Here is a 12,564-nt window from a genome sequence, read left to right on the forward strand (position 1 = left end):
CCTGCCAATCCCCCCAAATATTATTAAAATATTAAACATTAAATTGTTAGATTACCTGACACGTCTCACAGTGTAGGAAAAGTGAATTAAGAGGCCATGGGGTCGGGTGCGGTGGTGGCGCATGCCTGTATTCCCAGCTACACGGGAGGCAGAGGCATGAGAATCGCTGGAACCTGGGAGTGGGAGGTGCAGTGAGCCAAGATCACACCACTGCACTCCAGTCTGGGTGACTGGGAGACTTCATCTCAAGAAAAAAAGGGGACGAGGAAGTGGCAGGGCGTGGCAGCTCACGACCTTAATCCCAGCATTTTGGGAGGCTGAGGCAGGCAGATCACTTGAGGTCAGGAGTGTGAGACCAGTGTGGTCCACATGGCAAAATCCTGTCTCTACTGAAAACAAAAATACAAAAATTTGCAGTGCATGGTGGCACACACCTTTAATCCCAGCTAGAAGGGAGGCTGAGGCAGGAGAATTGCTGGAACCCGGGAGTGCAGTAAGCTGAGATCACGCCACTGCACTCCAGCCTGGGCGACAGCGTGAGACTGTCTCAGAAAATAAAAAAAGAAAAGAGGCTCTGGAAGGGTGTGAGTGGCTACAGGTTTTAATAAACTTTGCTAACTTATAAAATGAAAATTTTAATTGAGCAATATATAAAAACAGAAAAGGAAATGTATCCATCATAATACATTAATATAGTACCACGCTCACCTGTGAACAGTATTATGGTCATCATAAAATCATCGAATACGATTTACTCAAAAATTGAGATATAACTATATTGAGAGATGCTTAAAAGGAAGAAAAAGTTTTAAGAAAACTAAAATCCTCATCTTCCTTGATAGAAAATCACTAGGTAATGGCAAAACATGATGATTCAAGAGACAACTATATGTACATGAGTTTTTAAAAATTGAGAAACGTAGAAGTAATTATTAGAAAAACAGCTATACAACTGAAAGTACATGCTTTTCAATTTTTTAGCTTAAAAAACAGGGAGGATATAGGTATGTGCATGCGCTCACATATACACAGCTATCTCTACCTCTCTCTCTCCCCTTCACTCCCTCCCTTCAAGAGACTGTGCTTATGTAACTTAAAAGTCTTTTCAAGTTCGTTTGACTTTAAAAAAAGATCCGTGTATTGTTTAGGTTAAAAAGCAGTGAAGGAGATGTAAACTAACATAACAGCAATAGAGTCTGGGCACGGTGGCTCACACCTTTAATCCCAGCACTTTGGTAGACTGAGATGAGGCCAGGAGTTTGAGACCAGCCTTGCTAACACGACGAAACCTCGTCTCTACTAAAATTACAAAAATTAGCCGGGAGCGGTGGGGCACACCTGCAATCCCAGCTACTTGGGAGGCTGAGGCAGGAGAATCACTTGATCCTGAGTGGCAGAGGTTGCAGTGAGCAGAGATGGCACCACTGCTCTCCAGTCTGGGCCACAATGCTAGACTCTGCCTCCAAAAAATAAAAAATAAATAAATAATAAAAATGGGAATGTATATAAGTGATGGAGAGACATGTGGATTGTGGGGGACAACTATAAGAATAAATAGAAACAATATAAAACAACTTCAGGGTTCTGGTTTAAACAATGATATCTTTGTTTTTCAAGTGCAGTCATTCCTAACAGTAATTTTACTATACTAAAATAATGCCATTTCTACTTTTGACTCAAAAATTAAGACCATCCTTTAGCATGGCCTTAACATGTAAAACTTGAAAACAATGATTTGAAGACAGGACACAAACAAAACCTCTTAACAAATTGGTTCCATTCTTTTAAAACATTTTGATTTCCTCTTCTATACAGATAATGCCAGATACCATGGCTTGGCATAACACTGTTTCATGTTCAGTAGTCTGCCTACCAAACAAAGAAACCCCCAAAACAAAAAATCTTCACATTCTCCCAAAAGTAACCAATATTATGAACTGACCCGTTTTTTCCAAATACCACCTCAAAAAAACATATAGAATGTTCTAAGTCAGACAATTAAAAGTATTAATTCATATTTCAGTATTTGTATATTCTGAATACTTGAAAATACCACACTCATTGTGTCCCCTGAAGTCCTCATTCGTACTGCTTCTTCCACCTGGAATATCCTTTCTCCTTACCTTATACTGTCCACATCATTCGAGTATAGTGGAAAGAGCATGGACTTGACATCAAATTGAATAGTTCAAATCCTCATTGCACCATTACTAATTATGTGACTCTGGAGAAATTACTCGAACCTATTTTCTCACCTCTAACATGAGCACAATATCTACCTAATAGAAGTGGTAACAGAGATTCAGGAAAATGCCGTATTAATAAGTATCTAACTTCAAATTTATTCCTTGCCCCTTCCCAACTCTTAGTTCAATTATAACTTCCTCAGTAAACCATTAGACTTTTCTTTAACCTCTTACTGCACTGACAGTCTGTGCTAAGAAATTCAAGATTTAATATATATGATCTCAAACTGCCTACTATTTCTTAGTGTGTCTTAATTATATATGTTCAACTCCAAAGTAAGCTCCTGGAGAGTGAAGAACATATTTTCTTTCTTTGTATTTCCTCCTACACACAGTAGTGTATTGGATACGTAGTAGGTACTTAACACATGATTATCTATGGGGTAAGAAACTAGGTAAACCCAGGCAATGCCAGATTTAAAGAAATAAGGGAGACTCATATATACTGATAATTTAAAAAATAATTTACATTCATGTTGATACCACTGTGATGATATTATGGGAACAAATAATAGGTCTTCCCTATGCTTTTTTACTGAGTTCTGCCATTGTTAATTTCAAGATATACTACTGAGCAAAAATTTTTAAAAGGCACATAATAGCATATATAGTATGATCTTATTTAGAAATTATTTTTTGTCTATGCATAGAAAAAAGTTTGTGATTATGTATACTCAACCTACAACAGTAGTTATCTCTGGGGATGAGAAGGAAACATTTCATATCTATTACCAACATGTTTACTGTATTTTTTTTCAAACTAGGAATATGTATTACTTTAACAAATATTTGTTTTGGCCAGGCACAGTGGCTCACGCCTGTTATCCCAGTACTTTGGGAGAACGATGTGGGTGTATCAGTTAGTCAGTTCGAGACCACCCTGGCCAACATGGTGAAACCCCATCTCTACTAAAAATACAAAAATTAGCCAGGTGTGGTGGCGGGTGCCTGTAATCCAAGCTGTTTGGGAGGCTGAGGCATGAGAATAGATTGAACCTGTGCAGTGGAGATTGCTGTGAGCTGAGATCATGCCACTGCACTCCAGCCTGGGTGAAAGAGTGAGAATCTGTCTTAAAAATAAACAAATAGGCCAGGTGCAGTGGCTCATGCCTGTAATCCCAGCACTTTGGGAGGCCGAGGCAGGCGGATCACGAGGTCAAGAGATTGAGACCATCCTGGCTAACACAGTGAAACCCTGTCTATACTAAAAATACAAAAATTAGCCAGGTGTTATGGTGGGCATCTGTAGTCCCAGCTACTCAGGAGGCTGAGGTGGAAGAACGGCGTGAACCCGGGAGGTGGAGCTTGCAGTGAGCCGAGATCACGCCACTGCACTCCAGCCTGGCCGACAGAGCGAAACTCTGTCTCAAAAAATATATAAATAAATAAATAATATTTGTTTTTAAGAAAGTGTGCCCATTTCTGTCTCTAATCTTTTCTTTTGAAAGGTTTACAGTACAAAAACCATGCCTATTAGTATCAACTACAGCGGAAATACTTACTTTTTGGTTGAAAAGGTTTGTTGTCATCCATGAAGTTGCAAGGTCACCTAAGTACCAACACATGACATCAATCAATGTTATGAGTCACTTTAAGTAATACCAAGTACTAAAACATGAAACCTGAGATCCAAAATCTTTGGGTCTAATTTTGATCTCTAGCACACTCACCATATGACTCCAGACAAGATAGTAAGCTAGGTCTCAGTTTTCCACCCTCTAAAATAAAGATGTCTACTACTAGTGTGGATTTTGTTAAATTAAATGCACACTAATTTAGTCTCTTTCTCCTACAAAAGCCTACCTTTTGAGTTTGATATGTTTGATACACACAGGTAATTCATTTTCTGTAACTGGTTCATTCCCAAATGAATACATTTAACGTATAGAATTCTGTAATTTACTACTTGAAGAAATCGGAGTTATCAGATTACAAATAAACTTCAAAAGGCATCTTTTTGCAAAAATGAGTAATTATCCTGTAATATATGTTTTAGTAAATCTGAATTCTGAAATGCTAAGTGACATTAATCTTTAACTGATTCCTAGTCACATTTCAGAAATATTATTACTAAAAGAAAACACATACATTTAGATATTTTTAGTTTTTTGAATCAACTCTGAATCGAAAAGTAACAGAAAATTGGATAAATTGCATAACAGAACAATTCATTATAAAGTAACTGCTCATTGCCTTTTGTGCTCAGGGTACTGTGCTAGGTTCTAGGGAAAATACAAAGATGAATAAGTCACAGTCCTTGCCTTCAGAAGTTTACAATCTGTCTACGATTCTTCGGGATTTTCAAAAAGCTGTTACATTAAACATTATCAAAAAAAATTGAATTGCTTTCTAAAACGGGAATTTGTATCCTGAGTTCTCGTGCACTGTACATACCATATATTCTACATACAGAATAAACACTTTTAAAATACTATTTCAGTTATAAAACAAAAAAGGTAAAAATCAAACATCAGAAATCTAAAGTAGGATATACAAAGCTAATTCAGTCTCCACATTTGTCTTTATCTTCCAACTGGCAAAAGCTAACTTTCCCTAATTCCAAATTATTTGGACTGAATTAGACCAAAGGGGAAAACATTACTTTAACTCCAGAAGAAGTTACTTGTATAAACGTTTGGATTTCTAATACAAGAGTTTCTAGTGAATTCTGTAATTAGGTACATGTCTCTAGTTCTGAGTTCTGACTATTCAAATCTCTTCAAACTCAACTACTTGGATAGTTAGTGTTTGTTCCTAAATTAGAATTAAGGTAATACATACATCACGTAAATACATGAGAATTCTTCCTCAACATTAAGGATCTATTGCTACCAAGAGCACAGAATTTTTTAAAGTCACAATTGCACAGCCTATGAGACTCATATAACGCATTTTTTTTTTAATTTTTATTTTTTAGAGACAAGGTCTCGCTATGCTGCCCAGGCTGGAGTGACGCGGCCATTCACAAGCACGACTGATCGTCGCATACCACAGCCTTGAACTCTTGGGCTCAAGTGATCCTCCCAAGTAACTAGGACTACAGGTGAACATCACTGTGCCTGGCTTAACACTTTAATTAAATGATCATATAAAATATTTATTGGCATAACCATCCTAAAATGATTACTAAACGTACAAGTAGACTATATAAACAAGTCAAATTTACTGCCTATGGCTATAGAAATAGCTTTTGAGGCCCAATGCAGCCACCAAAGAGTCTTAATTGGTATGCTCATAAACGCTCTAAAAAGTCAGAAATCTCTGAATGCCATTAGAGCCATAACTTCAGTCCAAAGCTATGCTATCCAATAAAGTAGCCACTAGCCACTAGCCACATGTGGCTACTTCAACTTAATTAAAAAATAAAAATCCAGCTCCTCAGTCACTCTAGCCATATTTCAAGTGCTCAAAAGCCACAAGTGGTTAGCGGCTACTGCAGTGGATGACGCAGCTATGGAATTTCTATGGGACAACACGTCAATAGAATACTACCATACTTAGTTCCAGTTTTTAAAATAAACAAATACATACAATTGCATGGATTCCTTTGGGGAAGGACTGCAGCCTTCTAAAACTATCACAAAAACCCCTAAAGTCACCACATCAGAATTTTGGTGGCAAGGGAAGGAATTGTATGGGGGATTAAGTAAGCTGTCAGAGAAATGGAATATCCAGCAAAGATATGTAGTGGGCATCTTAGAGCTCCTATAATAGCAACTCCGGAGGGTCTCTAGGTTCTGCAACTCAGAGTTGGCATCAAAATAGGCACAAGAGGAAAGAACACTCCATATTTCAGCTACTGATTCAGGTGGAGACACTATACCCATGTTTAATACACTGTTCTTCTGGGGGAAAAAAATGAATTCTGAATAACTGACTCGGGAAACACCTACTGAACACAACCTATTCATTTTTTTGAAGACTGCCTGTATAAATAATTCCTATTTAGTTATTTTTTGGTTTCAGCTTTTATGTATCTAAAACTCAACTGTGTTTTACAAAGAGTTTATTCTACAAAAAGTTAAAAATAATAGATTAACATAGTTAAAATGGTAAATAGTATATGTATTTTGCCACAATAAAAAATATTTGAATAGTTAATGGATGTCACTTTACACCCACTAGGATGGCTAGAATTAAAAGACAGATAATCACAAGTGTTGGCAAGGATGTAGAGAAATTGGAACCCTCATACACTGCTGATGGGAATGTGAAATGGTGCAGCCACTGTGGAAAACATTTTGGCAGTTCCTCACAAAGTTAAACCGAGTTATCATATGACCCAACAATTACACTCCTGGAGACAATTGAAAACATATATCCACACAAAAATTCGAACACAAATGTTCACAGTGGCATTATTCACAAGAGCCAAAAAGTGGAAACAATTCAAATACCCATCAACTCAGGAATGGATAAACAAAATGTGATATATCCATACAACTGAATACTATTTGGTAATAAAAAGAAATGAAGCACTGATAAATGTTACAATATGAATGGGCCTTGAGAACATTATACTAAGTGAAGGAAGACAGTCAAAAAGACCATATATTCTATGATTTCATTCGTGTGAAATGTCTAGAAATGGCAAATCCATAGACAGGAAGTAGAGTAGTGGCTGCATATGGTTGGGAGGGTTGGTGGGAAATGGGGAGTGACTGTTAATGGGTACAAGATTTCTTACTGGGGTGATGAAAATGTTCTAAAATTAACTATGGTGCTAGCTGCACAACTGTAAATATACTAAAACCATTGAATCGCACACTTCAAATAAGTAAATTGTATGCTGTATGAATTGTATCTTAATAATGCTATTAAGAAAATAGTAAGGCCAGGCGCAGTGGCTCACACCTGTAATCCCAGCACTTTAGGAGGCAGAGAAGGGCAGATCGCAAGGTCAGGAGTTCGAGACCAGCCTGACCAACATGGTGAAACCCTGTCTCTACTAAAACTATAAAAATTAGCCGGGCGTGGTGGCATGTGCCTGTAACCTCAGTTACTCAGGAGGCTGAGGCAGGAGAATCGCTTGAACCCGGGAGGTGGAGGTTGCAGTGAGCCGAGATCATACCACTGCACTCCAATCTGGGAGACAAGAGTGAGACACCATCTTAAAAAAAAAAAAAAAAAAGATAAAAAGAAAGAAAATAATCAGCTGGTAGGATATAAGCTTGGGAGTGATGTGGAGAAAAAGTACCAAAGAAAGAACCTAACAAAGATAGCAAAGCTGTAAGATTCTGAGTAGAGAAAGGGAGAGTAGGTAAACATTCAAGTCCTGATGATACCATTTAAACACCTGAAGCTAGCCATGCCTGCAGCAAATTATCCACAACAGCTTTTCAGTTGAGAGAGAAAATAATTATTCATTTTTGGTTTAATCTACTTTGAGCTAAGTTTCCGGCAACTGTGTTTAAAACTATTAATAAACTCATCAATGGATTACCTCTTTTTCAAACCAGGGTCAACAGACCTCTCAGGAAAATAGATATATTCCAGGTTGTGCAAGAGAGCTCTATAACAATATAATTCTCTTTTTGTTTTGCTATCTAAAAAAATTAACAAGCCTGCTCTGGGGATTCCCTGGGTGACCACCTTATATAACTAAATGATGCATTTGCACTAAATGAAGGGCAATGACAATACGGTTAGCTACAGAAATGAAGGTACTGAAAGGGTTCAAATAAAAAACCTTGCTATTATTTATATATAATAAGTAGGGAATGTATATATATAGTAAATATAAGCAGGTATGAAAAACTCAATAGAAGTAGGCAGTGACTCAGCAAAATACATATTCAATATATGAAAACTGATTCAAATGGCAATGATTTTGTAGTTTCACTTGACGGCTTTGTTTTATGGTTATGTAAGAACTCTGAGAATGTTTCAAACATTTTAAGTTCAGGGGTGTCTGTGAAATTTTTTTTTTATAACAAGAATTGGTATAGTACTGAAATCCAAGAAAACTGGATTATATCTTGGTTCCTTAGACAATTTCGCTGGCATTTAAACGATGGAAACTTTCAAAGTAGGTTTTGGGAACAAATTACATACAATTCAGAAAGAAAATAGAGGCTCTTCACCTTTTCTTTGTCCAAGTTTTTATACTATGCAAATTATCTTTTTTTCTGAAAGGCTGAACACATAAGTCCAGGTATATTTTGAGAAGACATTTAATAACTTTATTATTTTTATCCTAATTTATTTGTTTTCAACTTTTGTCTCTGTTAATTTTCATACTTCATCTATTTGTAGAAAATAGCTGGTTTACACTAAGATTTAAAACTCACTAGCATAATACTTTGCAAAGTTTGCCTATATTTTAAAACATTTTATGTCAGCTTTGGGATAGGGCACTATAATAAAATATACTTCTACAAATAAGTTTTGTATTATATTCAGGGTAAAGACTTTATAGGCATAGTCTTTTATTATAATTCCTATGTAAAAGATATAACATGGGGAAAAGACGAATGTACAATTACTGGCCTTTGGAAGCCACTATGTAAATACTTTATGTAAGTTTCATAAGATATTCTATAGTCACTAATTCCTAAAGTAACCTCAAGAAGTATGTATTATTAATTAATTTGCTTTTTATAGGAGTAAAACTTATCCACCAGGGAAAATGTCAAGTAAGTGCACTGATGGGAACACTGGACACAGGAGCTGAAAACCTGAGTGGGAATTTCTGGTCTACCACTTCCTGGCTGCCAAATCTATAAGAAGTATAATCAACCTCTGTAAGCCTTAGTTTTTCTATCTGTAAAACGAAAACAGTAATATCTTCCTTGCAGCGCTAGTGTGAACATTTAATAAAGCACAGGAAATATTATTGAACAGTACTTTGCACTATTTTTCTCAACTTCTCCTTCTTTACCTGAAGTCATACCGTAAGTTGATGAGTACAAGCACTTAAAACAAATCTAGTTCACATAAAGAGCTCAATTAAAATCATATCATAAATAAATTGCATCACATCAGTAGTTCTCAAAACCTTTTGTCCCAGGATTTCTTTTCACTTAAAACTTAATGAGAACCCCAATGAGCTTTATGTTTATATGGACAGTATGTGTTGATATTTCCCATATTAGAAATTAAAACTGAGACAGATTTCAAATGTTTTTATTTAAAATATTTATAAGCCCATTACAAGTTAATAAAAATACTTTTAATAACTTTTAAAAAAGAAATCTAATGAGAAGAGTAACATGGATTTACATTTTTGCAAATGTCTTTAATATTTATCTTAATAAAAAGCAGCTGGATTCTCTTATCAGTCTCTGGGGAAAAATACTGTATGATCTCACTTACATGTGGAATCTAAACAACTTTATCTGGTAGAAACATTGAGTAGAAAGATGGTTACCAGAGGCTTGGGAGTTCGGGGGTGGGACAGATGGGGAAAAGATGTTGATCCAAGAGTACAAAGTTCAATTAGACTGGAGGAATAAGTTTTAGCTATCTATTGCACTACAAAGTGACCACAGCTAATACTAATAATGTATGGTATATTTCAAAATTGCTAAAATAGATTTTTAACATTCTCATAACAAAATGGTAAGTTGGTAAGATGATGGCTATGTTAGCCTCTTTCAATAATGTATACGTATCAAAACATCACATTGTACCCCATAAATACACGCAATTATCATTTGCCAATAAAAAATTAAAAAGGAAACAAAAAAATGAAAAAAAATACACTCCTTAAAAGAAAACTACTTTGCAGCGAAAGAATAAAGTCTAGACGAACACTATACTTTAGGGGTCATTTCTACAGTTCATTCCTAGTGATGTTTCTCTGATTGTGCAGAGCACTGGGAAGAAAAATCTAGACAAACATATTTGATTCAAATTACTGAGGAAGGCTGGGCTCGGTGGCTCACTCCTGTAATCCCAGCACTTTGGGAGGCCGAGGTGGGTGGATCACGAGGTCAGGCGTTCCAGACCAGCCTGGTCAACATAGTGAAACCCCATCTCTACTAAAATTACAAAAATTAGCCGGGCGTGGTGGCAGGCGCCTGTAACTCCAGCTACTCTGGAGGCTGAGGTAGGAGAATCGGTTGAACCCGGAAGGCAGAGGTTGCAGTGAGCTGAGATCGCGCCACTGCACTCCAGCCCGGGGGACAGTGCGAGACTCCGTCTCCAAAAAAAAAAAAAAAAAAAAAAAAAAATTACTGAGGAAATCAAATCTTTTTGAATCATTACCTAAGACAAACTCACTGAAAACCAAGTAGCTGAGACTTGGAGTTATTCAACCTAAGAACTTTTTCAATAGGATATTCTTCAACTCTTCAACATGCTTAGAAATAATATTAAAGTATTAAAAAGTTGAGAAAAAATGAAGCCTTAAAAATATAAAGGAAAAGGGAATTGAATAATACTTCTTCAAATTTTTAAGTGAGCCTCCTTGCTTATTCTCCGTGACCACCTCACTCTCACAAAAAGTGAGACATAATATAGCAAATTGAACATCAGATGAAGGTCAGAAAGCCTAGGTTTAAGAATTGGTTCCATCACTTCCTAGGGACATGACCTCGGTAAAGTTCTGTCCTCGAGGCTGTTTCCTCATCTTCAAACAGTTCTACCAATACCCTACAGCCCATCTCAAAAGGGGTGCTACCAATGAAATATACAAATGCAAGATACGATTATAATGGAATTTGCGCTGCTATAGAAACATCAAAGGTACACAGCCCTAATTGTACAAGCAAAGCAGTGCCTTTGTAGGCTCAGTAAAGTTTCTGCTTAACGAGATAAGTTTGCACGGTAACCCCCAAACCAGGATACCTCACAAATACTAAGAGGAGACTTTTGCAGTTTAAAACTCTACTTCTAGGTTTCAATTTTATGTTAGGGGCAGTAAAAGACATTACAACTCATAGTGCAAACCTGAAAACAATAGTAAAAAAAAAAAAAAAAATGTAAGGTCGCAGATTTAAAAAACTCCACAAAACTAACAAATCTTTCCAAACAAAGAGAATCCCTTGGATGAAGGTCTCCCATGCTTGCAGAAGCTGGTTCACTTGACATTTTCCTCTCGAATTTCTCCTTAAAAAGCATTAAAACCTGACAGAAGTTGAGAGGAACTCCTTCCATCTCTACAGCAGGAGTATACCTCAGCATAATTTTTTCCATCTCTTTAAGGGAAACCTGCAAACCTCCTAGTTAGAATATAGTGTATTTAACTCCACGTTTCTCCTCAGGGCTCTTATCCTTAGACAATAACGGAATGGGGCACGATTTCTGTGACAGAGAAGGCAAGTCCCCTTGGCCAGAACAAGGTTGTGGGCATGGAATGACCGGTCCTGTGTGGGGGGAACCTGGGCAGAAAGAAGGGGTCACAGGATCTCTGACGCCTGAAAGTTCGGAATCCCTTCAAGTCTCTCTTCGTTTGATTGAAGAGACTTGAGGGTGGGCGGGTCTCCGTCAAACATCAGTATCAAACGTACAAAAGACGAAAGGGAGTTGCCTCCAGAAAGAAAAGCCCAAACCGGGTTGGAAACAGACCGGTAGGACTCAGGAGGTGAGAAGGCTGCCGCAGCTGCCGCGGCCCGCGAAACCACTGCCCGCCGCGGGCCGCCAGGCTCTACCTCCAGAAAACCCTCCCCCTTCAGGGCCTGGCGCAAGATGGTGGCCCACCAGCTACCACGCCGCCAAGCCTGTCCCCTCCCCCGCACCCCCGTCGATCCGCACCGGCATAGAGACCCTCAGCCCGCCGCCCTCAGAACCGCCCTCTGGGGAAGGCTGCCTCGGCCGCGCGGGAGAGCTGCAGCCTGCTTCCGCGCGGCACAGACGGGGGCGGGGGCCGCTTACCGAGAGCAGAGCAGATCGGCCTGACTGGGGTTCGGATAAGGAGGAGGAGAAAGAGGAGGAGGAAAGGGAGGAGCGCGAAAACCTCGGGCGACAGCCTCAGCAACAGCGACTCCCGCAGAGACTTCCAGCGCGGAACCGGCGCCTCAGCCGGGGGCAGGAGTATATAACTGCGCGCGCTGCTTCATGGGTAGACGCCGACTCCACCCCCTGAACATCCGGGGCCTTTTCTAACCGACCACGGACGGCTGGTACTTACATGTGCAGCTACTTTACTTACCGTCGACGGCAGCCGAGAAAGTGCAATTGACCAGCGTGGATGCAGCTCTTCTAAGCAAACCCTCTATTTAACCTGGAATTGTCATCCCAAAAAACACGTTGTACCTGACTACAGAGAAACATGAATTCCGGGTCTTCCTTGTGTGTGAGGGCTAAAGACACGAGTTAAAAAACAAAATATATATATATATAGTTTTTTAGAAATACTGTACTTGAAACACGTCTG

General features: G+C 38.3%; 1 protein-coding gene across 5 annotated transcripts in view; it reads right to left on the reverse strand.

Moving 5' to 3' along the window:
* Positions 1–12,199, reverse strand: part of ZNF280C (zinc finger protein 280C) — a 67,285-nt gene extending 55,086 nt beyond the window's left edge. For all 5 annotated transcript variants that reach the window (XR_006695044.2, XM_005594562.5, XM_005594561.5 and 2 more), the window contains exons 1-2: positions 12,063–12,199; positions 3,749–3,795 (exon numbers count right to left, since the gene is read on the reverse strand). Coding sequence is in view for 3 of the 5 variants with exons in the window: in XM_005594562.5 (XP_005594619.1) it covers positions 3,749–3,779 (31 nt within the window). In the remaining 2 variants the exon portion in view is untranslated. The remainder of the gene's footprint in view (positions 1–3,748; positions 3,796–12,062) is intronic.
* Positions 12,200–12,564: the final 365 nt, after the last annotated feature.

This window comes from Macaca fascicularis, chromosome X, assembly GCF_037993035.2.
Source record: "Macaca fascicularis isolate 582-1 chromosome X, T2T-MFA8v1.1".
Classification (NCBI taxonomy): Eukaryota; Metazoa; Chordata; class Mammalia; order Primates; family Cercopithecidae; genus Macaca; species Macaca fascicularis.